The sequence below is a fragment of the Nyctibius grandis genome, chromosome 4 (assembly GCF_013368605.1).
Source record: "Nyctibius grandis isolate bNycGra1 chromosome 4, bNycGra1.pri, whole genome shotgun sequence".
Classification (NCBI taxonomy): Eukaryota; Metazoa; Chordata; class Aves; order Nyctibiiformes; family Nyctibiidae; genus Nyctibius; species Nyctibius grandis.
This window is the reverse complement of record NC_090661.1, coordinates 91,720,412-91,744,922: the sequence shown is the minus strand read 5'-3', so window position 1 is coordinate 91,744,922 and position 24,511 is coordinate 91,720,412. Positions and strand designations below refer to the sequence as shown.

Genomic DNA, 24,511 nt, shown 5'->3' with positions numbered 1-24,511 from the left:
ACTTCACATGTAGCTTCTGTATTGGAGCTGTGCTTTTGTGCAGTCTGCTTAGTAACTGTAATATCCAGCTATTGAAGGGACTGAGCCAATGTGAGCCCATGACTCTAAGACACAACTGCAAACCCAGCCCAGCCCTGCCTCGCAATGAAGTAGCGGGGGCTTCAGGAAGCCACTGTCGTTGCCTGCTGATGAACTGGAGCTCTCTGCAGCTCATAGGTCTCCCTCAATTTAAGAGTCAGGTCAAGCAAGAAGGTGAATTATAAAGGTGAGCATTCCTCCTTTACAAGTCCCGTACTTTCTGAGCCAAGAAACTCCAGGCCCAAACATGCTGAATACAGACCCTTTTGAAGAGATGAGAGGCAAATCAGCAGCATAGCAATGTTACTTCTTCCTGAGCTCAGTAATCCAACAACATTTTAAATTGCAACACATGTGATAACCCACAAAGCTATCATTAGTCTTCTCAAAATGGCATAGATATTTCCATCATCTGAACTGCTGCTAACTTTTTGTTTGTTTGGCAGAATATGTTGGAAGATCCATCAGTATTTTTATCAGAAAAGAGGACTCCTAGCAACCAGTTTGGATCAGGGTTCCTCTGTTTATCACCCAACAGCCGGTGGCTGGCATCAGCAGCAAAGGATGGTGTTTTGTTCATCTATGATACTTTTACTATGGTAGGTATGAATCCAGGCACAGGCTTTGTTTGGTTCACATGAGAAAGAGATGTGAAAGCAACTTACTTTTATTGTAAGCATTTCTTCACTTGAATATAAGGTGTTCCAGAAAAATTAATGCTGAACATGAACTGACATAGCATTATACAGTACAATTGTTTTTATAATGAATGTGTATATGATCATACAAACTACTTACTTTCTTTTCCAGTAAATCTTAGGGTAGGTGATTTTACTACTACTCTTTATCTCCTGCAAAATCAATATACTAGAAACTTGCCCCATCTGAGGTCAAAAATTATAAACACATAAATCCTAGTCTTTTATGTACTTTGTATTGACATTCTGGATTGACTTTTATCTAAAAATAAAGAAGCATAATTTACAGACAAATTCCATTAGAAAAACATATTTGCTGATACTGCTTCTATGACTTTTCTAGGATATACTTGCTCAAAAGCATTGTCACCCATATCAAGGAGGGGGAATCAGATCCATGGTATTTTCGCTGGATGGCAAATTCATCCTCGTTAATGGCGAAAATGATGGTGCCCTGGTGTGTCTGGAATGGAAGTATGTATAAAGTGGCAGACCAATATTGGTGGTGTAAATTCTTGTATCCTGACAGACTAATTTTTGCATCTACTTGTGATTCTAGACTTCCTTTTTATTAGTCTCAAAGTAAGGAGAAGAATTGGATAGAGATAAAATCACTTCTCTCATCTTTAGAGGCCATCTCCCTAGCTCATGAAAAGTCTTGTGTGGTTGCAATAGAAGATCTAGGTGTATCTTCTGACAAGTATTACCCATAGTGAGCTTCTTATCACTCTCAAATAAACCATCTGGAAAGGAGCTCTCTGGGGATGTAAGGGATGTAATCTCATGAGATACTATTTTGACTCAGCGATTAGGAGACACCACAGTTTTAATGGGAATTCAACTGTGGCTATAGAGAGCTCTTAGCAGACATTAGGAGTAAGAGACACTTGAATCTACAGCTTTTCTGTAGTATAACAAATGTTCAGGTAGATGCATAGATTAAAGATGACTCAGCCAGAGCAATATTTCTAATCTGGGTAATCCATCTTTCAGAATTTCTAATTCTGTGAAAACTTCACTTAATAATGCAATTCTAGAACTCAAACAATATTGAATAATATGTAAAAATATAGAATAGGCATTTTAAAACAACTTAATAATTGTGTTATGAAGAATCACAGAATGTTAGGGATTGGAAGGGACCTCGAAAGATCATCTAGTCCAATCCCCCTGCCGGGGCAGGATTGCCTAGACCATATCACACAGGAACGCGTCCAGGCGGGTTTTGAATGTCTCCAGAGAAGGAGACTCCACTACCTCTCTGGGCAGCCTGTTCCAGTGTTCGGTCACCCTCACCGTAAAGAAGTTTTTCCTCATATTTATGTGGAACCTCCTGTGTTCCAGCTTGCACCCATTGCCCCTTGTCCTGTCAAGGGATGTCACTGAGAAGAGCCTGGCTCCATCCTCATGACACTTGCCCTTTACATATTTATAAACATTAATGAGGTCACCCCTCAGTCTCCTCTTCTCTAAGCTAAAGAGACCCAGCTCCCTCAGCCTCTCCTCATAAGGGAGATGTTCCACCCCCTTAATCATCTTCGTGGCTCTGCGCTGGACTCTCTCTAGCAGTTCCCTGTCCTTCTTGAACTGAGGGGCCCAGAACTGGACACAATATTCCAGATGCGGCCTCACCAGGGCAGAGTAGAGGGGGAGGAGAACCTCTCTCGACCTGCTGACCACACCCCTTCTAATACACCCCAGGATGCCATTGGCCTTCTTGGCCACAAGGGCACACTGCTGGCTCATGGTCATCCTGCTGTCCACTAGGACCCCAGGTCCCTTTGCCCTACGCTGCTCTCCAACAGGTCTGTCCCCAACTTGTACTCATACCTGGGGTTGTTCTTGCCCAGATGCAGCACTCTACACTTACCCTTGTTATATTATATAAATATAACAATATTTATATTTGTTATATAAAGGAAGAATATTTGATACTTCGTCCTTTTCGATAATACACAAAAAATACATCAGTTCCCTTTCTGTTTACTAGGAAGATAAAGAAAATTGAAGTTAAGGAAGCTTCTTTTCACTGGCAATCTCTTCTTGCTATACTGAACAAGTCTATTTCGAATGAAAATGTTGTTTTAAAATCTATGGCAGAATGGCAGTTTGACCCAGAATCCACATCGGGATCACTTCCAGAAGAGAAATCTAAGGTGTTTTCTTTATTTTTATGGGGGGAAAAAAGTTGGATCATTATCCTAAAATTACACATGATGAAACCTGTCCTCAAAACAAATTCTGATCCTCTTGTAAAAGTAGAAGAATGCCCCTGAGGATAGGCTGATTATGCTTAATTATTAATTTGTGTGTTATGGGAAGATGACATTTACATCTTCAATTTCACTTGGTTTCTTCAGCCACAGAAAACTCTGTGAAAGTCAGTTTCTTGTGTCATTCCCAGTGTGATGTTACTGGTATACATAGTGTGTTACTAGTTGTATATTTTTCTGTTGAAAAAGCAAAGCAGTGATTACAGAGATTAATACAGTCAGCCCATTTGAGTCAAAAGGCTTTGCATAATAGCAAGGGTTTGCAGGATCAAATTTGGGGACTGGTTAGGGAATAAAAACGTTGTAACATTCTCTGGAATTTGGTGGTGGTGGTGTTGCTTCTAATGTGAGTCCATTTTAAATTTTATTTCTCTAAGTACCTGAGATGGATGTTTATATCCTTAATTTCAGGAGGCACCACTTAAATCTTCCAATGTAGAGGCGAGAGAAGAAGATGGAAACATCACCAGTTTGTATTCAGCCAGTACCAATGAAATGACATGGATAGGTCAGAAAATAAAGAAGGTACTTTCATAGAACAAGTATTAATCAAAGACAGAGTTTTTAAGAGTCAGTAGTGATTTGGGGTGCCAAATTATATGCTGTAAAGAAATCTAGATTCTAAAGCTGTTCTGACATTTGGACCTCTTTTTAAGGCATTGTGATCTAGACTTTTAGAAATCCTAGATCAAGGTTATAAACACATCAGAGCAGGTACCTAGCGCAATAGGAGCTCTAAAGACCAAAAGACCACTTCTATACAAAGATTAAACTAAAAAAAAATTGCCAGAGAAATTGGCTTACTTTGGAAACTTATAAAGACTTTTTTCTTCTAAATGTCAAAAATTTGCACAAAAGATTATTACCAGAAACCAAACAGATGCTTTCTTCTTCCCAAGGGCCAGAATAACAAGTTCTACAGCACTGATAAATCAATAGTCAACAATATGACATTAATTACAAAACCCCTGAGATTTATTTCAGGTTAAGGTTGAGGTGAATATGTTATGTAACCAAAGTTTTTTATACATAAAAGTGCATCAAAGATCTAACTGTCTACAGAGAGGGGATTTAGCACTTTGTGAGCCTGGAAACTGGTATGTTAATGTTAGTATAGATTATTTTTCCCCCAGAAATATGAATTTATGGATGCTAGCAGGTTCTTTCTGATATGAGCCAGAGCTTGTCAATGATAGGACAAAGCAAAATATCCTTGCTTTCTGGGTGATCTCAAGAGTGACTTTCTAAATTATGATGCAGTTTCACAAGTGGCTCAAGTCAATCTAAGACATACTGCCACTGAAAGTGGCATCTACTCCATCTCTCTCCCAAACATGTATTCCTTTCCTGCTTTGATGCTGGCACTCATGCTTTGGTGTCTCTATAGGGATTTTCTGGCAAATCCATGTGACTGTGCATACACATGAGTACCACATGACTGTTAGTATCAGCTAGGGACAGGTGATGAGAAGCAAAGGTTAAAGGGCAGCAATGTGGTCCTAGGTTGTTTTAAGCTGCTCATTAATGTCCTAAGAGACTTGCATCTGACTTTTAGAGGATGGAGTCCATCCAATGTTAGAATGATACACCCCTTCCTTTCAATCAATAGCATCGTCCTGCTTAAAGTCGTGAAGTTATTTTAGAAAGCAAATTCCAGAGGTGCAGACTGATTGCAAAATTTTCCCTAAGAGATGAATTGGCAAAGCTGTAGGGGCAAAGAAAATTTCACAGCTTCCAGAATGAGTAACAGATGCTAGTTTACTTGTGTCTTTAAATATTCCACTGGAAATGCTTAGTGACAATGAAAAATCTAAGGAATATAAAACACTTAACAAATTCTGGCAGTACACTTTATGCAGTTCAATGTATCTGTAATCATTGCACTTGTAATTACTTCTTTCTTTAATATTTTCTTTCTTTTAAGCTCTATTGCTGTACAACCAGTTTATAACATGACCTGGTTGTACATTGTTTTTTGTCTTGAGCAATTCTAAGAATCATCCTATTGAATTAGGATAATGTCTGTTTCCATTATTAATCCCTTTGGAGTTTCGTTTTCTGTACAGATAATTTTCCTTTAGATTATTTCAATCTTTTTTTCTCTTGTCTATTTTTGTCTTTCAACAATATATTTGTTGTATGTCAGGTCATTACAGAAGAGACTCAGAGGTTTGCTAACCAGAAGAAAGAGCTGCAAATGGGGATTAAAAAGCTGCGTAAAACTGTGAGTTTTGTATGAGGGTAATGGCTCAGCTTGCCAGTTTTGTTTACAAGTACACTTCCTTTAAGGCTATCAGCTCTATCACTCAGTTACATTTTTGTCATAAACTCTGACCAGACAGGTAATGAAGAGATGTGCTTCTTCAGGGACTATACACTGAACCTGCCAGGAACTACTGTTTGGTTCTCAGTTTCCTGTGCTCCATATAAATATTTAGTACCACCCTAATACCTGGAGTGATCTATCCCCTCAGCAGGCTAGTTTCTGCCTGTCTAACAACTTTTCATTATAGAAACTACTGTCCTCTCCTCTTGCTTCTGCTTCCTTCCATAACAACTGCTATCTACAAGAGGATAAGGCAGAGGGTCACCTGGAGCAGTCTGGCCAGGACCAGGTCGAGACAGATGATGATTATCTCCAAGGATGGAGATTCCATGACCTCTCTGGGCAACCTGTTCCAGTACTCAGTCACCCTCACAGTAAAAAAGGATTTCCTGATGTTTGAGCAGAACCTCTTGTGTTTCAGTTTGTGCCCATTGCCTCTGGTCCTGTCACTGGGCACCACTGAAAAGAGCCTGGCTCTGCCCTCTTAGCACCCTGCCTTCAGGTATTTATATACATTGATGAGATTCCCCCCCAAGTTGTTGTATTTTTTAGGCTGAACAGTCACAGTTCTCTCAGCCTTTCCTCATATGAGAGACGCTCCAGTCCCATAATCACCTTAATTGGACTCTCTCCAGTATGTCCATGTCTCTCACCTCCCTCAACCTGCTACCAACGCTCTCAATACAGCCCAGGATACCGTTAACCTTTCTTGCCACAAGGGCGCGTTGCTGGCTCATGTTCAAGTTGGTGTCCACCAGGACCCCCAGTTACTTCCCTGCAAAGTTGTTTTCCAGTTGCTCAGCACCCAGTATGTCCTGTTGCATGGGGCTGTTCCTCCCCAGGTACAGCATTTTGGAGTTCCCTTTGTTGAACTGTATGAGATAGATAGCAACTTAATAAAGTGATAACAACTTAATAAAGTTCTCAGAACCAGAGAACAAATAATTGTGTATTACAGGTTCTTAGAAAGTACAACTTCACATATAACATCCAAATCAACTTTAAGAGAAAGATGAAATACATTCACATAGTAGTCTCTGTTAGTAGCTACATGCAGCACATTCTACCAATTACCATGAAGCAGTTAAAAGTGGAGGCAATTAAAATAATTTTCTCTGATATCAAGTTCTAAAGTGTTAAAAATAGCATTTCCTCTATTCACATTCAAATTACTTGTTTTTCCTTATACTTATTTAAAAAAAAAAAAACAGATTCAGAAAATGATGCATGAAAATGAACAGGTGCCAGACATTGAGAAACTGGAGCAGCAGGAGTTCAACCTGGATGTAGAAGAACAGGAAAGAGCACAAGCAGAGGCTGAACAAGAAGTGGCCAGGGTATGATAGAATGGAGGAGAACATTTTAAAACTAGCAGTGAAAAAGAGAAAGAATGACTGAAGAACAGAGGATGATCTCAAAGCTGCTGTGCACTGCTGAGAAGCAGGAAAACCTAAAAGTATTTTAAGTCACTTTTTGAAGCAGATGAAACTGCTGATGCAGACGTTGCCAATTGGAATATGATCTATGCCAGAAACTATAAATCTGACACTGTGGCCTTGGGCACATTGCTTAAGTTCTATAATGCTTTTCTTCACATATAAAATGATGCCTTTCAGTAGTAGTATATAATTTTTGGAGAAGATAACTGCAATACTGTAAGATGATGAAATATTGGTAATTCATTTCATGTTAGGTTTATTTCAGTAACTCAATACAAATTGCCCATGTCTTGTTATCTTGCACCACATCTTGTTATTTTCTTTTCTGTATCTTGAAAGGTGAGGAAGGAGATTGAGATGGAGAATTTAGCCAACCGCTATTTGCAGGATGTCATCAAACGTGAGTGCTGGGATGCTATGTGTGTAAAAGGACGTGCAGTTAAGGTAACCTCTGCTTTCAAACCCATTTTCTGCAGTAGTTTATTTATTCCTTAAGGTACAGAGACAAAACAAATAGAAGTATAACACATTTCTGGTTTGCTTGGTATGGGAAAAACCTTATTTCTTCCTAGGGCTTATTCATGCAAATCATTCTGTTCATTTTGTCTGAGCATGGCTGGTTTTACCTTCTAAGGTGGATAAGAGTGCTGATAAGCAAATAAGGAAATCTTTAATTCCTTGATCTCAGAGAATGTCTTTATGCAGTGTTGCTAAAAGGAGAGGTAAATATTATTTTTCTATGTGCGGTCAGTACTACTTCCACTACACAGAACATAAAGGCAAAATTTAACCCTAATTTTGCCTATTTTAAACAGCGGAAGATTAGTCAAACTGATAATACTGGATTATCTCAAGGGTAGTGAAAGACCAAATCATTTTACAAAAAATCTAGTCCTTGTTGAATTCCGTAGATAAAGAGGCCATATCCACAGATTATTTAAAAAAAAAAAAAGAAAAAAAAGAAAAAAGCAAATTTTAAAACAACCATTTTCACTACCAAAAAGGCAAGTGGTTTTTGTCTTACCCGGGTATTTTTACTATATTGTCTATATTAATTGATCCTCAATTTTATTCCTGATTTTAAGAAGTCTTTATAACTTTATAACTATTTAGCATTCAGGTATTTAACAAATGAATTTATAGATGCATTCTCAAGAACTTTTTACTTTGTTTGTTTTTTTTTTTTAAATTTGAACAGTGCTTCCATATGGCTTGTGAAGTGAAGAATTATCCACTGAAGGAACGTATTGAAGAAGAGCTGGAAACTTTGGGGAAAGTTCTCCGGTTAAAGAAGATTGAGACAGCTGATCCTAAGGTACAATCTTTTTGAAGTACTGCATAAAGGCATTTCAGATCAGGATGTTCTGAGTTGGCATCTTAACGCTTCTTTACACAGATACATTTCTAAGGTCCATTTTCTTGCTGTAGAAATTGTCCAAAAATATTTAAAAATACAAATAAAGATGAAATGTTGTGTTTTTACTCAGAGCAAATGTATTACTATTGAAGAATCACAGAGTAGCTGATGTTAGAAGAGCCCTTTGGAAGTCATCTAGTCCAGCCCTCCTAAAGCAATTTACTCAGGGCCGCATCCAGTCAGGTTTGGAATATATCCAAGGATGGAAGATTCCATAACCTCTATAGGCTACCTCTTCCCATGTGTGACAACCCTCACAGGAAGTGTGTTTTATTATGTTTAAGTTGGATGTCCTGTATTTCGATGTATACCCATTTCCTCTCAATCTGTCTCTGTGCACCACTGAGAAGAATCTGGCTCTGTTGTCCTTACTCCCCACAATCAGGTTTTTATATGCATTACTAAGATCCCCTCAAGCCTTTTCCTTCTTGAGCCTAAACAATTCTAGCTCTGTCAGCCTGTCCTTGAACGTTAGATGCTTCAAACCCTTAATTGTATTAGTGGCCTATCACTGGACTTGCTCTAGTATGCCCATGTCTTTCTTACGTATGGACCCAACATTCCAGATATGATCATTTCAACTTGTATTATTTTGATCACTGAGCTTAATTGCAGAATATAACCTCTAGAATTTTTTCATACATGTGCCACAGGATCGTGAACAAAATTAACACAATTATCATGTTTGTGATATTCAGGTTCAGAAGAAAAATCTTGAGATTAAGTCTGAGACTGTATTATCTAAGGAAGAAGGAGAGGAGGCAGAAGAAGTAACAGCTGATGATCATGCATCTTACTGCCTGATTGGAAGTCTGAGCTCTCATTATGGTGGAGACACATCTATCCTGTACCACCAATGGGATTTGCACACCAGGGAGCAGAAAGTCAATCAGATAGTATTATTGAAGGTGATGTCTTCTTAAATTTGTATTACTGCAGTGATGCTGTCATATCTGTTGGTTCTCACAGCAGTCACAGCCACTGTTAGATTTTGGGCACGCTGCCACAATGCAATGGAGAGTTGCACAAGTCTCTGAGTTAGTGAGATGAAAGACGATAAAGTGCAGTAGAGCACCATGTGGATTTGCCAGCTCAGATCTGGAAGAAAAACATTTTTATGAAATTGGTTTCCCAATTTGAGGGTATCTGTATGTGCCCACTGGTGCTTCAGTTTAAGAGTTTGTATAGTCAAAGATAGCTTGTGCATCTCAACATGCTCTGTCAACACATGACTTCTTTTCCTATTATTTGCTGCTGAATGAAAGATCAGATGGATCCTCACACCATTTCCTTTCACTCCAGTCTTACCATCCCTTCATTTGTAGTCTTCAATGTTTCTGTTATTTATTATTCATTACCATCAGACTCTCTTACTGCTTTTACCCTGGCCAGTTTATAATAGTAAACATGCTACAGAATATGCTTCTTATGAAAATGATCTACAAGGGTAGAAGTGGTTAAACAACTATAAAGTAGTGGTTAAACTACTAAAGTAGTAGTTAAACTACTGTAAAGCATTGCCTCCTCAGAGCTCTTTAAGGCTGTAAATGGTAGCAGAGCTCAATGATTATGCATTGTAATACATAAAATCTAGTAGATACACTAGTGTTTAAAGTAGATGGGGAAGAAACTCAAAGAGCACTTTTAGATGTAAGCTTGGATGCAACAAGATCTTTCTACTGTCTGTCTTTGAAGACACATATATCTAAGTGTAGATATATCTTCAGTGTTCTTGGCCAACGCAGCGAGCTTGCTGAGAGCTACATGTCTGACTAGACATTGAGCACAGCCTTTTTCTCCCAGCAACATTGTACCTTATCTGCCATCCTGCCTTATTACATCCTGACATTTATTATAGTAGAAATCAACGAAATAATAATGGACACAAATATCTATTGTAATACAAATTGCAAACAGCTAAGCATCTCAAAATGTGAAGTTTAATGATAGAACTGAAATCCTTCTCATGTTTCAGTTTAGTAAATTGACACAGTAGGAGAGACACATGGTTTTCTCTCTTAATATTCTACTTTTCTTTGTTGAGATCAATTATTTAGGCTAAAGGAAGAACTTATCCACTAAGAATATATGCGTTTTAGAATCATGATAAGGTCTCAGGTGTTTTAAAAAAATAGTTTCCAATGTTTGTTTATTTAATGGGCACATTTTACTTACATATGTCAGACAGAAAATGACATGAAAGCATATTGAAACTCGGGTTGCATCACTTAAAAATCAGGAAAGTATGTCCTTAACTCTGCCTCCCTGCACCTGTGATTTACAATCTCTAGATTTACTGGTCACATGTTTTTCTCTTTGAAGCCTCTTCTTCTTTCAGCTAAAGAGTACAAAAAAGAGCAAATAAAAGGCAGCCTAATTTTTTGTCTAGTTTTGGCAGCAGTGTGTTTCTTTCAGAATCTTTGTCAAATGGCAAATATGTAGAAGAAAAGAAATAAAAATTTCTAGGGGAAAAAAAAGAAAAAAACCTGATAATTTGCCCACCTCTACTTAACAAAGCTTGAACTCTGCCCTTATGATTTTCAAAACAGGACTTTACCAGTTTATCTCCCTGTCGCACATACAAATACACACATTTATGATTCTCATGGCTTGAGGAGTCGTATATAATCATGGATGGATGTGACCTGTGCAGTATTTCTGTTTCCTTTTTTGGTATTTCAGGATATAATTTACAAAGTGAAAACTGCTTTTAATAAGGAATTTGACATAGTTGCACGACAAAAGGAGCAGGAGATAGCACGAGTGAAAGAAAGAAACCTGAGGATCCGAGAAATCTTGGCACAACTTGACCTCCAAGTGGAAGTGTGGGAGCCATCCCTTACAGATGATGAGATACCAGAGCGAGCACTCACTGTTCAGGATTCAGAGGTGTCTGAAAATTAAATCTTTCTCTTTCACCCACTCAAATACAGTTCACTAATTTTTCTCATTTCCAGACATTGTATCAGTACTGTAAAGCCTTAAAACTGATGTGTCTGTGTACTTAAAATCACCTTTTTGACTCTTTTTCTTCCTTCCCTTTTTAGGGAGAAAGCTTTTAATAAGTCAATCTGAAATGAATAAAATGTATACAATCTTAATTTATTGCTTTTAAAAGTTTTTAATTGCCCATAAATTAGGTAGAAATTCCCTCTTTCAAACCAGGCTTACAGGGATTACTTCCACAAATGAGGGTTTCTCTGTTTTCTTTGAGCACCGTTTTGAAACTAAGCAGTTTCAAACTAAGTATCTAGGTACTAAAGCATACTTAGTATTGTACTTATAAATTCAATTGATAATTTATAAAGAAACGCCATATTTCTTATACAATATATTCCACTGATCTCATCTACTCTTTTGGTCAGTCTTTGCCCACTTCTCTCTTCTCTCCCACCAGTCTGTGTTATTCCACTGTCAGAAAAGGTATGCACACAACACAACTAACATCAACAAAAATGATGGTAGTTTGTATTTCAGCATTTTTAAATATAGCTTTTGGAGCTGTTCAAAAGAACAATTTTTTTTCTTGAGGAATGTTACCATAGAGCAGAGATACAAAAAGCATTAAGAATTAGTATTACACCATCTTTCCAAATAGTCCACATGTGATCATGTATGGAGAAAAGAATCCTGATATGAACCTCATTTTCTTCTTTCAGATTAAAGTTGAAAAATATTTGACTCAACAAGAGAGAGAGAAAGCAGAAATGCTGGCTAAGCTTGAAATGGAAACACACCTTGCTGCTGTGGTACTGTGGTATCCTTTTTACTGAATAGGCTTTTGTCTCCAGTTAGGTTTATTTAGTTAATGCTGCACTGGAATATTCCAGTAATGTAGTATGGGAGAATAAATTTAAAATGGCAGGTAATGATTATGTGTGCCTGTTCCCTCTTATTATCATTTACAATCAGAACTACGTAGACCAGGTGAGGGAAGAAAAGATTTAGTGTTACGCTGACAATTTTTAAAAATGTGCTTAATGGCAATTAAAAGTACCATATTAGGTGACTGAAGACTAGATACATTTCTAAATGTATGCTATTGCTCAGTCAAGAGTTTTGTGCTTGATATGTGTTTGTTGACCGGCCTCTGCTCGTCAAGGATCAGACTAGAAGATCATAATGCTTTCCTCTGGCTGTAAAATGCATCTGTGAAAAGCCTAAGGTGGTTCTGGCCCCAAAAGAAATGCACGATAAGACAGTGACACTCATCTTCCTTCAACCTAGGCTGCCAACTGGCCAGAGTAGTCTATGCCTATGTATTCTTTCCAAAACTGCCAGAAGGGCAGTTTTAGTAAGTTATTTGGTATATGAACATCTGTCCACCAGAAAAAACTCTGAGACTTTTAGCATATTTCACACACATCACCAAAGAGCATTAATCTACTAGTGACACAGTATAATCGTATGGGTGATCTAGAGATTAAATACCCTACTAACATTCCCAAAACTTCCAATTAACACACTTCCTTTTGTACCCTAAAATATTTTTTGTGGTCATTCCCAGGACAACGAAAGGCTGCGTGCTCTTAATGACATGATGGGTGGAGTGCTAGAAGTCAAAAAGGAAGACATCTTGAAAATGGTGAGCTGTGTTTCTGCCATAGCATTTAGGTAGCTTGTGGGCTTTTAAGGAAATGTGAAAATCCACTAGCAAATACTTCCAACCTAAGTGATAGAAAAAGGTCGGAGAATTGTAGAATTGCATTATGCCTAGATAGACTCCATAAGAGACCATACACTGGACTCAAAAGAGACTGCAAGATTCTAGTGCCTGCATATGATTTACCCATCAACACCTGTCCCTGTCAGAGTGGAATACTATAGGAACATAATCTACTATTGCCATTACAACAACTGTATTGCTGGGGGAAGGGTCTAGTATCCATGGCTGTGATCTTACAGAAAAATACTGTGTTCCGTTTAACTCTGCAAAGATAAATAGTAGTAGAGGAAGGAAAGAATGTGAAGGAGTGTCACAGAAAAAGGGTAGGGCAGACCCAAGCACTCTCCCTGGTATTGGAAAATTAGGACTCCACTTAGAATTATACATTGGCATGGAGTTAGATTTGGGGTTCTGAAACAGAAAATGTGATATATCTTGCACCAACAGTAGTATATTTGAGTACAAAATACTTGTATTTTACAAGATCCAGTAGTGAATTCCTGTAAGTGAGAGAGAATAGCACAATATATATACACCAAAACTACTGGTGCAAGCAACAGATCAAAAAAACAGAGTATATATGTTATTTAGACTTAAGGCTTGTACCTTACTTACCACTAAGAAATACCTTTCATTAAATTCGATGTGTGCTATAGTTTGTTAGTGTGCTGATGGAGACTTAATATTGCTTTAGAAGCATATTTATCTTTAATACTTCCAGGATATTCCTCCACCTCCTTTTATATCCAAGCCTGAGCATGTTTGGAATGATGAAGAAAAGAAAATATTTAGAGAACATGAGAAGAAAGTCAAGGAGCTGAATGAAGAAAAAGAGAAGTATAGAAGGGTAAATTAAAATGAGTTCACAGTGCTTATGACCAAACCTTCTGATCTTTCTCAGGAGCTACTTCTAAAAGTGAATACTAAAAAACAGAATAAATGAAGAACAAAGATCATGTGTCATATTAAATAAGTCCTAGTTTAGACAGTAAAATAAGGCACTCTCTACTTAAAACAATTAATACGTGCCAAAACTTGTGATACTTGGCAAAAGGTAACTTTCCTTCACAAATGTATCAGTATTCCTAAAATATCTTTTTCAGGTTCCCTTTTCAGAGTTGCTGATGCCATACACAAATAATACCATGATATTTATCCTTCGAAGTGGTATTTGGACAACATAACTTGGTAGCCTGGCAGCACTCTCCTTCCAAAGGAGTAATTTCTGGGACCTTTTGGCTGAAGGATACATTTCCATATTGTGCATTCTCCAGCATCTGATATACTATATCAGAGCTGCTTTGTTACTCCAGATGTAATATTGCTGCTCTTGTCCTTCCCTTCCCCAGGCACTGGAAAATGAATTGAAGAAACTTGAAGCTTCCATCCAGGAAACAACACAAAATTTTGATGAGACTGTGTGCAAACTCTCTGAAAGGAAAGTGAAATTAGAGATGGTCATCTATCAGGTATCACAGAGAACATTAATTTTTCATCTCTGCCTCTGTGCAGCAGGAATGTTAACATTTTTTATTACAATCTTTTCACAGGAAGAACTCAAAATAGTCAATCTTGTTTATGCTTTACTATTGGATGAAGAGTTGGACACTAGAGAAGCTGGACTTCATAATTTTCTTATGAAAAAGAAGAAAGAAAAGGTAAGTTATCATTTGGAGTGCCATTCTCAGGAAACATGTAATATTTATAATATAGTTTCTTTCCAAATCAAAATTTTGCCATAAATTGTTTTCTGACAATTTACAGGGTCACTAATTTTTTTAAACTTGTACAGGCGACATACATTATAAATACATATGTTTTCTAATAGATACTCATCTTGGTTCATCTGGAGTTCTTTGGTAAGACTCCATACATTCAGAAGGGCATGCTGCTATTTGTTTGCCTTATGTAATATTTTTTAGTATCCAGCATCAAGCTGGAAGCACCAATCATGATGTTTTTATGACAGAAAAATGCACAAAAGAATGTGTAATGCCATAACACTTTTCACTGAGATGTCTAAGGTAGGCCAGGGCCATGCTGACTTGTGTTTGCCAGTTGAAAGCACAGACAGAGATAGCATGTGAGTATCTGACCATGGAAGCAGAGCATACCACGGGATACAAAGTGTTTATAGTCTTATCAACCAATTTAATTTCCTGAAGAGTTTACCCATCCCTGTCAAACCATATACAAGTCAACAAAAGGCTGGAGAGCACATGTAGTAGATCTGGATTTCAATACAAGGTTTTAAAATTATCTGAGGCCAAGTGTATACCAGCTTACATTCTTCAAAATACATCTTTTTTTTTTTAATTTTCTAAGTGTTTCCATTGGTATATCTTTTGGTCCATGGAAACTGCCAAATACAACAAAATGATATCCCCAGCAAAGTATAAACATTTAACAGCCTCAATACAACAGATGAGCTTAGTATCCTGACACGTAGCAGAACTACGTCATGACAACAGGGAAACTGCATTCTAAAATTAAGAACCCTCCACTGAACAGCATTTGAGAATTTTTGACTGGTCTTATCTGTGATGACATGAAAGGAAAAGGAAATCTCTATGCAGGTGAAAACAAGTATCAACATAAGTCCTTACATTCATAGTTTAAACAGAAGACTTGTAAACATTTGTTTAAGAGATTTCTTACACAGATTTCTTACTTTCTTAAGCAGTGGACTTTCTCACACTTTCTCATCTTTTAGCAGTATCTACAAGTACCCTTCTGAAGAAGGCATATTGTTAGTAAAAATAGTTCACAAGGTTTTCTCTAGAAATAAGAGTCAGTTTCATCAGTGTATATGAACGGCCATTCAGTGCTTCTGCTGGCTGAGTTTCATTCCTGAAATCTTTTGTTTTTGCTATAGCTCAAGACTGCAAGAACAATCCAGACCACAAAAAATAAAATTGAAGCTTACACAGACACCTATGAAAATGCAATAGCTGAAGAGAAGGTGAGACTCTTGACAAACACAGAGAGGTTCAGAAATTAAAAAGTCAATGCTATGTCTTGATAATGAGAAGAACATACTTCACTGTAAGCATGGGATGAGTTCTGGTCAACTTGCTGATCACTGAAATTAGGCAGTAAAGGAGAGTATGTGCACAGAAGAATTTATTAAATAGTCTAGATTCCCGTGGTGCTTGGGAGCACCTGGAAGAGCACCATATTCTGTATTTCTAAGATATGGGCAGGTTGATGCTTTTTTAAAAATAACATTGTGGTAACAAGGAAGCTTTCTGTTTCCCTCCTAGAATCTGGAATGTGGTTTTACAAAGGAGTTTGCTGATGTACCTGCCAATCTCCTTGATGAACTTTTCCAACTTTACAAACATCGACCAAAGTAAGATCCTCCCGATACCATCTGTTTAAATACTAATATTTCTTGTGTGTCAAGAATGAGAATGCTATTTATTTCAGTAGTCTAAATTATTTTGTTAATCAGTAGACTGCCTGCTTTTTATTGGATATTTAACAATGGCTGATTTTCTATCATACTAAGGATTGCTATTTTGAGTACTTGTATTTCCTTATTCACCCCCCACAATCTATTTTAAATGCAATCTAAATAATAATCAGTTCTCAAAAACATATATTTTTATTTTGTGTAAGATGCAGTCTTACCTACTTGCTCTTTGCAAGAGATTGAGAGCATGCAATGTTCTTAGTTGTCTGTGAGCTTCTTTTATGCAAGAGAAAATAAAAAGTAAATACTGTCTGTACTGTGTATGTGCACTAGGACCCCAATGACAGAAATGCTTCTTGACACCACTAACCCGTATGGGGATTGTTCAGGCTCAGCTGAAGATCACAAAGATGCACTTACCCTTTTAATGAAAGCCATGGATGAACTGGATAGTCCTGAGCACATGCCTAATGACTTAGACCCATCTATATGGGAACATTTTTGTCTAGCTAGACGAAATAAAATGGAGAGTGAGGAGCTGGTACGTAAAATTCTTTATTTTGCCAGTATACTTCTTGATATTTTCAGGTCTTAAACTTCTGCGGAGTTCAAGTTTAGGGTCAAGCTAGTGGTGAAATGACAATGCAGCATACATAAGTTGCATTTGAGTTTGAAAGTCGCTTCTGGCCACATTCAATTCAGAATAACAGAAATGTCATCAAGGGAAACCAGCTCTAGTTCTTCTTCAGAGGAAAAATTAGTATACTTATGTGGATGGATTTGATCAGAATGATTGTGACCTTGATATGGTTTCATTAAAAAACAAAAGATAATCTTCCTTTTCTCTATCCATACCAAAAACCATATTTGATTTCCATCATCTATTGAAGTTGTTCTCTCCCATTAGCATTCTACTTTCTCACCAATGCATTCCCATGTTTTTCTAGAACACCAAGAACAATTATTAACAGTGTTGCTGGGAAGTTCTAGCAAGCTATTTGTTCAGTTTAAAAGCATGAAGGTGTAAATCTGAATTATCCAGAGACGAGATACATGACCTTTGACCAAGAGAGAAGGAAATGTGATTTCCCTTCATGTGAATAAACTATGCATAAATGAATAAATTATTTTCTGAGCAGAGTGTAGGGTTTGTAACCTCTACGTCTTGTGTGCTCTACTGGGATTCTCAAAATACCAGGCTGCATATTTATGCATACATATGTCTTCTTAAGAACTTCTCGTCTCTGTTCTTGAAGAGGCTTGCCCTGACATACTGACAAAGTTAAAAAGTTCAGAATCTCATGATATCGCTTGCTTAGGTGAAATTGAAGGCCGTAACACTGGCAGAGATGCAGGCCTTTCTCCAGGGAAGAACGGATGACAATGAGAAGATTAAGTCAGAAATAGAAGACATTTTCCAAGAACTCACTTGGTAATTTTCTTTTCCTACGTTCAGCTACATTTTAATACTCCACCAACATAGAACCAAAAGTTACATACAGAATTACACAGCTGTGTTCTCCAGCACTCTTTTATCTAGGATTCATCTGAGAGACTTACGATATTTCTGAAATGAGGGGTTATTGCAGCACATGTGAGCAGGCCAAACCAGTCTTAATCTACCATCTTAAGTAACAACATCAGTAAGGATGGCAGCATGGTCTTCAGTGCAAACTGACTGCCCCAAAAGCTACATCATACAGTGAATCCCCCAAAGCCTTCAAGGACACATATGTGCTAGCTAGCTTAGTTAAATTTCACTCATGTAGGCCTAAGATACAGTGATCACTCCTAATTGCAATATGCTGCTCAGTCACATGACATCTGATTTCATTGAGCTGCTTGGACCTGCAATATTTCATTTTTCATGTACATGACATAATTTTCACATTCTTTGTCATTCAGGAACAAATCCCAGGATAAATTATACAAGAAAAGGGGTGCTGGCTGGGAATCTCCTCCATTTCCCTTTCAATTGTTGTTAAGATTTCTGTTCAGTAAGGACACTTTCTCTCAGAACATCTGCTGGAGCATGTTAAACTGAATCCAGTGGTTGAAGAGTTTATGTATGGAAATAAGTTGCAAATTCTGTAGTCACTTTGGGTGCAAATAGAAGACAGGCTGTCAAAGAGTAACCCCTACATGAACATACCACTTACCAGTAATAAATAAAAATATTTGAGAATCATGGGCAGATTTATATAATCCTGTTGAAATCACTAAACATTGTTTTTGTTTTCTGCCACGTTAGGCTACGGGAGGAGAAGATGAAACTTCAATTGAATTTGACTATTCAGTTTTTGCTAAAACAAGGACAGGTGGAATTGGAAAGTGCTGAGATCCCAGACTACACTGATGCCATTCTCATTAATAAGAGTGTTATTGAGGAACTGAATCGCTCTATTATGGTAATTTACATTATCTGAAGGAAATTTAAGCTTTTTAAACAAAGTATTGTCCTTCGGGGGCTCTGCTTTTTCTTCAGTTTGACATCTAGTTTCAATCCATTACTACACACCAGTAGGCTCAGTTGCAATCTAGAAGCTATTAAGAATTCTGTAATGTCTCTTCTAATGATGTAAAGATTGCAATACAGCCTGCTTTCTTGATGTTTGATCAATACAATTCAGATCAATGAAACAGCAACAGTTTTTAGACACACCATCATTTACACACACACTATAAATAGAAAATGCTAATATCCTGGGTATCAGTCCAAAAATTCCCTCAAGGCAAGCTTACAGTCAAGAAGCATTTGAACAGTAGCTTACATTAAGATTTAAAAAATTAATACACTTTTTAATGTAAGGTGAAATTGGTGATCCTACTTAGAACAGTTCTTCATACTCTCATTAAAGGTTCTTTTCTTAGGCATTCTAGCTGTACAAAAATTGCTTGTCACTGCTACTGCACAAAGCCTTCAGGAACTGCAGTACACCTTACAGGAAGCAAGTTTGTATTCTGTAGAGTTAAAATGCCTTCGCATTCTTATAAAAGATAGAAAGAGAGGTTAGTTGTAATTTTCTTCATCTCCTTCTATGATCCAAGACTGGGGCACAGAGCATAAAAGGGAACAAAATTCCACAAAAGATAACCATCTGGAGCAGAGTCTGGAAAGAGACTGCAGTACAGCATGTTTTCCTTACTGAAATTATAACTTTGGAAGCTTGCCCATCTTGTTGTAAATTATTCCATAATCTGTGAAGTGTGTTAATGAAGATTAATCTATTTTTTCAGGCCCAAGGAGAAAAAAAAATTGCTAGCATGGTGGAATGTAAAGACTTCTCTAAAGGGATATTTCAGCTGGAATGGGAACACAAGAAAATGAGAATGCAGATAGAAGATCTGAAACAGAAGGCTCGGGATATTGTAACACTACCTATTTCAAAAGATCGCCAGCTAGTGAGTTACCTTCTCTAATCTATATTTTGACCATAGAAAATTCTGCTGCCTGTACCTGTAAGATCATTTATACTTCGCAAGTCTCTTAATACTGTGGAGAAACCTGATGCCTAACAGGTTAACAATTCAGCTTTCAAAGGAAAGTTTTACTCTTGAGATCGATCAGTGATGAAGTTGTTTGGGATGTTCAGGTGTAAACAAAGGCAAAATTAGCCCTAACTCTTAGTGTCTCAAAACTGGCAGTGAGAGTAAGAAATCAGGATTTTGCAGTCATGAGGAGCGCATCTTTTAAATCAAGCACCACAACTTCCTTTTAAGTGAAAGGTCTGAGGTGCCCCCGTCTGGTACCTCACAGAAATACCGTAAATTTTGCTCAGTATACAAAATTGAGCGTTCCTACAGGAGCCTCACTGAGCCCCCCACACTGCCATTTGTTAGCCCAGCAGCAGAACCAGAGGGAATTGTTTGCCATGCCTGACAGGCAAGAGGCAGCAGCTGGCCACATAGCTTTGAACAAGCCCAGCTGGCAGGCCTGAAAACACAGGTAAAGGTTGTGGGAGAGAGCCAAGGACACCAGTGGGAGAAGACAGGTTATAGGGGAAGCCTGAGGGTATTGCAGTATGGGATGTAGAGGAGTGCAGGGAAAGCTCATGGTTTTGTGGCGCTGAGGTGAGGGGCATAAAGGTTTGGAGTAAGGGATGTTGGAGGATGAGTAGGCTAGAGATATTGCAGCAGGGAGAGCTATAAAGCACAGAGAAAATGAAGAATGTTGGAGAGCAGGTAAGGATATTGCAATTCAATCAAAAGATTAAAAGAAAATCCAGAACACGTATTTTGCTCAGGCTTCATTTGTTTTGCTGCTCTCCAAACTGCTTGTTCACTTCTGAATCACAGCCAAGGGACTTCTGTAACTAACACCCACAAAACAGCTTTCCAAAGAGGTGATGTGACAACACACTGAAAAGTTCTTGTAGCAAATCTATCACCAGAGTGTTGCTGTTATAAGTTAGCTCTTAAACTTCATTTAAACTGATGAGCAGAACTATTGCCCTTCAGAGAGTTAGACTTGCCCATAGCAAAGGCATATACCAGTTTAATCAGAATTTGAATGCTCTGAGGGGCTTGACTTTACTTCACTTTTTGAGTAGAAATGCGGGGTTAGTAGGAGAGACAAGGCAACAGAGACCGCAACAATAGGAAGAGAAGAAAGATGGCTTAGATAAATGTGTGGGGACAAAGACCTGAGAACCACTGGAATGAGAGCTATTAATGAAGCAGTGAGTGAAAGCAGTTTGGTGCTGTAGGCAAGGAGCCTGCTGGGTCTTTCCTGTTTTCACTCTTCTTAGAGCAGTCCACAGAATTTTACCTGTCACTTTGGTGGGATAGTACTCCGGAAGGATGAATCTACATTTACAGAAACCTGCCTACTGCCCATTATGGATCATACAGCCTGTTTTGCCATTTGTCATTTGATAAAGAGATATTTTAGTAGCAGTGTGCCCAAGAAAAAAGTCTTTAATAAATTATCTGAAACCTGAATTACTATGCAGATGTAAGAACAATAAAGAAGTAAGAATTACTAGGAAGCCACTTGACAGAAAATAATAATTTTCTTCTCTGGCCTAAAGACAGACTGTATGGCACTTTGGCCTCCATCTGTGTTAGCTTAAGACTACCTTATCAGCAAAAGTGTAGCTTGGGTTTTTTGACAACCTCACAAATTTGCTTGGTCTTTGTTTCCATTAACACATAACAGATAACATTCTTTTTAACAGCTGTACAACCTAGTATTCACACAGCATCCAATAATATCTTTACCATGTCCATTTATGATCACTGGTAATCCTTTCCACTGTGCGGAATTGTTTTTTTGTTTCACGTAGTATGATTGTCTTTACAGAAGTGTGGAATTGTTGAGAACAAACAGACTTAATAAGATTGTTTCTTTCTGTTTTTAATTCTTCAGTTCCTAACTGTACTGAACTACGACAGCCGCATCACCCACCAGATTTCAGTGATGGAGCAGACTCTTGGCATCATGGGCAAGGTAATGCCTAAGTGAACCACCACATTTGAGAGACACATCCTTAGTTTAAATGCAACTCCTCTCCTTCATTAGCAAGAGGTGTTTGTGAGGAATAACTGGAACTGATGTAGGCATATTAACTCTGCAGCTAACTCAAGGACTGTTGGAGCATAGCTGTAACAGCACACATGGATGAATATATATATTTATGTATTTATTAATCGGGCTTTCAATAGTTTCTTCAACTTGTGCTGAGCTGTCTACAGCAGCTAAAGTCTTTGGAAGCAGTCATCATACATGGATTGCTGCATAGATCAACCCTGTGGAGAGAAATCTACTTGCTCTGTTACAGGAATTAAATGCTTTCCTTCCTGAACATCTGAATGCAGATCTGCTTATCACTTCTTGCACAGCATTGCCTATAAAAGTCACTCTTCCATTTCTAATGAAGCATTCTTCCAGTCTTCACTGCTTAATGTTTCTCTCCAGGAGTGCCAGCTGGTTCATACTATCACTCCCGTCCCTACTCAAAATAACACAGACACAACAATCTGATTTGCTGCCTCCCTCATCTATTTCAACATTGAAATTATAATTATCCTTGGTTTTAAGTGATTCCACTGGATTTTCTCCAGGTTGCTCTAGCTGGCATCAGCCTCTTCTTCCTCTTCAAGCTTTAGTATTTATCTTGTCCCTTTACAGTCCATCCAACAGCTTCAGCACAACAACCCTTTCTTCAGCAGCTCCTAGCAGCCAAGAGTATTCTCAGCTCACTGATTCCATTGACTTCCTTTCCTCCCTTTGCCTTTCAAGTTTTATCTTTAATGTATCTCTCTCCCTGACCCATACCTCTTTGTTCCTTGTCTGCTACTTATGTTAGAACTCCGTAAAGCATACTGGAATAGTGTGTGTGAAAGACACTATACAAAGTAAAGCTAGAATGTGCTACTAGTCAAATCAAAATACATGAAAGTTTATTGAGCTACAATGCAGTGCTTAAGATTACAGGTTTCCATCAAAAGTTTGTCTGAACAGCTTTTGTATAAGCTCATATATTTGCTTTATTCATTTGGAAATGGACAGCTGCACAAGAAGAATGTGAAGAACCGTCAGAAAAGAATTAAAGAGTTGGAGAAGTGCATCAGTTTAAAAGAGCAAACAAACTACGAGCTCAGCCTGGAGCTGAAAGAAATGCTTGTCTCTGTTTCAGAAAGGAGGCATATCTTTGAGGCAGCCGGTGAGTCACAGTAATGCACTTTAAGTCGCAAGCAAAAAACGTTGAGAAAACATCTCCAAGGCTAGACGGTCCTGTTTGCCACCAGCTAAGGGGCAAGGACCGCCTATTTATTACTGTATGTGCACAATTAGCAGTGCCCTTTCTACAATTTAACATTGTTTACTAAAGCATACCTAGAGATTGTTCCTCTTGTAACCAAAGTTAATTGACTAAATTGCTGAAACTATTTAAGTCAAAATATTACAGTCATTAATACCTTAACTGGACAGCGTGCTTTCATTCTTTCTCAGAACCGTTCAACCCACATCTTTCCACCCATTCAAGGTAACAGAGGAAGTAACGTGATGCTGAGGAGGGTATTCACGATCAGGAAAACTGTAGAGATCTTTCCACTAGTAAAGCAGTAACAGATTTTCAAAACAGTGGGTACTTGCTAGAAACTAAAGCATGCCCAGTGCCATTTTGAAATTTTTTTCTTTATTCAGTACTGTAAAGACTCTTAAGCCCAACTGTGAGCCTTTTTTAAAGTGCTTACCTATTTTACACAGAACTTGGAATAACGCCAGGACAGGTCCGATATAAATACAGACTATGCATCCCCTCCAGTACAGGCTCTTATTTCTTGTTTCATGCAGACACACAGGACATTTCCAAAAAGATTGCAAAGTAGCATTATTGAGAGATTTTTGAAGCAGAAACACCTATGAGGACTTGTACAGGAACAGGAAGAACAGTTTGAAATTCTTCAGGCAGAAGTTGAAAGACTGAGATTAAGAACATTCCCTATTCTTTAAAAAAACAGAATCCAGGTAGACAATACCATGGTCTTATCTAAGAAAAAGAGCTTGGACATCTACCTTTTCTCTCTGAACTTTTCTTTCCACAAACGATTTCTTCTGTAATTTCTTTAAAAAATAATTTCTGTTTGAAAGATGCATGTTTGTCTGTTTTGTACATTTTATACCTAGTCTCATCCCCATTATATTCCAGTTCATGAGATTTATTTCTGCTGTTTTGATTATATAAACAATATAGCTCATTACAGAAAACAAATGGTACAAGAAAGTGTAGAGGAACAGAAGAACAGGTGTATTTGTATATCCTTAGTCTGCAATATGCAACATAGAACATTTTGAAGATGAAACACTGCAAGAAATGTACGAATTTGCATCTGCTAAAATTCATGTCTGTGGCTTTGACTTCATTATGCTTTTTCAAGTATATTTACACCTGTGATAGCACAGGTGTAGGTGGCTGAGAAGATAAAGGTATGCTTTGGCATGGCCATTGTGCTACTTGGCCCAGTCCTGAAAGCTGCTGCAGCTTCTGATAGCATAATTACTCACAGCCACCAGCAGCTGTGGCTGCTGCCACTGGCAGAATCCCAGGAAAAACCAGGTTTGGAAGCATCTGGCCTGAAATAGCTGCTGCTATCTCCCCCCTTCGCATTGATATGCTGGCTATTCTCCTGCTACCTCTCTCCAAGACAGCTAAGAAAGATAAAGAACCCTTGATAAAATTAACCACTGCTGGA

General features: G+C 37.9%; 1 protein-coding gene across 1 annotated transcript in view; it reads left to right on the top strand.

The window, feature by feature from the left end:
* CFAP43 (cilia and flagella associated protein 43) overlaps positions 1-24,511 on the top strand; it is a 53,779-nt gene that overhangs the window by 24,038 nt on the left and 5,230 nt on the right. The window contains exons 16-37 of the mRNA XM_068397452.1: positions 525-677; positions 1,120-1,250; positions 2,767-2,932; positions 3,461-3,574; positions 5,196-5,273; positions 6,587-6,712; positions 7,154-7,258; positions 8,013-8,129; positions 8,930-9,139; positions 10,914-11,120; positions 11,891-11,980; positions 12,739-12,816; positions 13,619-13,744; positions 14,247-14,366; positions 14,448-14,555; positions 15,773-15,859; positions 16,161-16,249; positions 16,646-16,853; positions 17,632-17,744; positions 18,564-18,720; positions 19,550-19,714; positions 21,681-21,761. Coding sequence (XP_068253553.1) covers positions 525-677; positions 1,120-1,250; positions 2,767-2,932; positions 3,461-3,574; positions 5,196-5,273; positions 6,587-6,712; positions 7,154-7,258; positions 8,013-8,129; positions 8,930-9,139; positions 10,914-11,120; positions 11,891-11,980; positions 12,739-12,816; positions 13,619-13,744; positions 14,247-14,366; positions 14,448-14,555; positions 15,773-15,859; positions 16,161-16,249; positions 16,646-16,853; positions 17,632-17,744; positions 18,564-18,720; positions 19,550-19,714; positions 21,681-21,761 — 2,829 coding nt within the window. The remainder of the gene's footprint in view (positions 1-524; positions 678-1,119; positions 1,251-2,766; positions 2,933-3,460; positions 3,575-5,195; positions 5,274-6,586; positions 6,713-7,153; positions 7,259-8,012; positions 8,130-8,929; positions 9,140-10,913; positions 11,121-11,890; positions 11,981-12,738; positions 12,817-13,618; positions 13,745-14,246; positions 14,367-14,447; positions 14,556-15,772; positions 15,860-16,160; positions 16,250-16,645; positions 16,854-17,631; positions 17,745-18,563; positions 18,721-19,549; positions 19,715-21,680; positions 21,762-24,511) is intronic.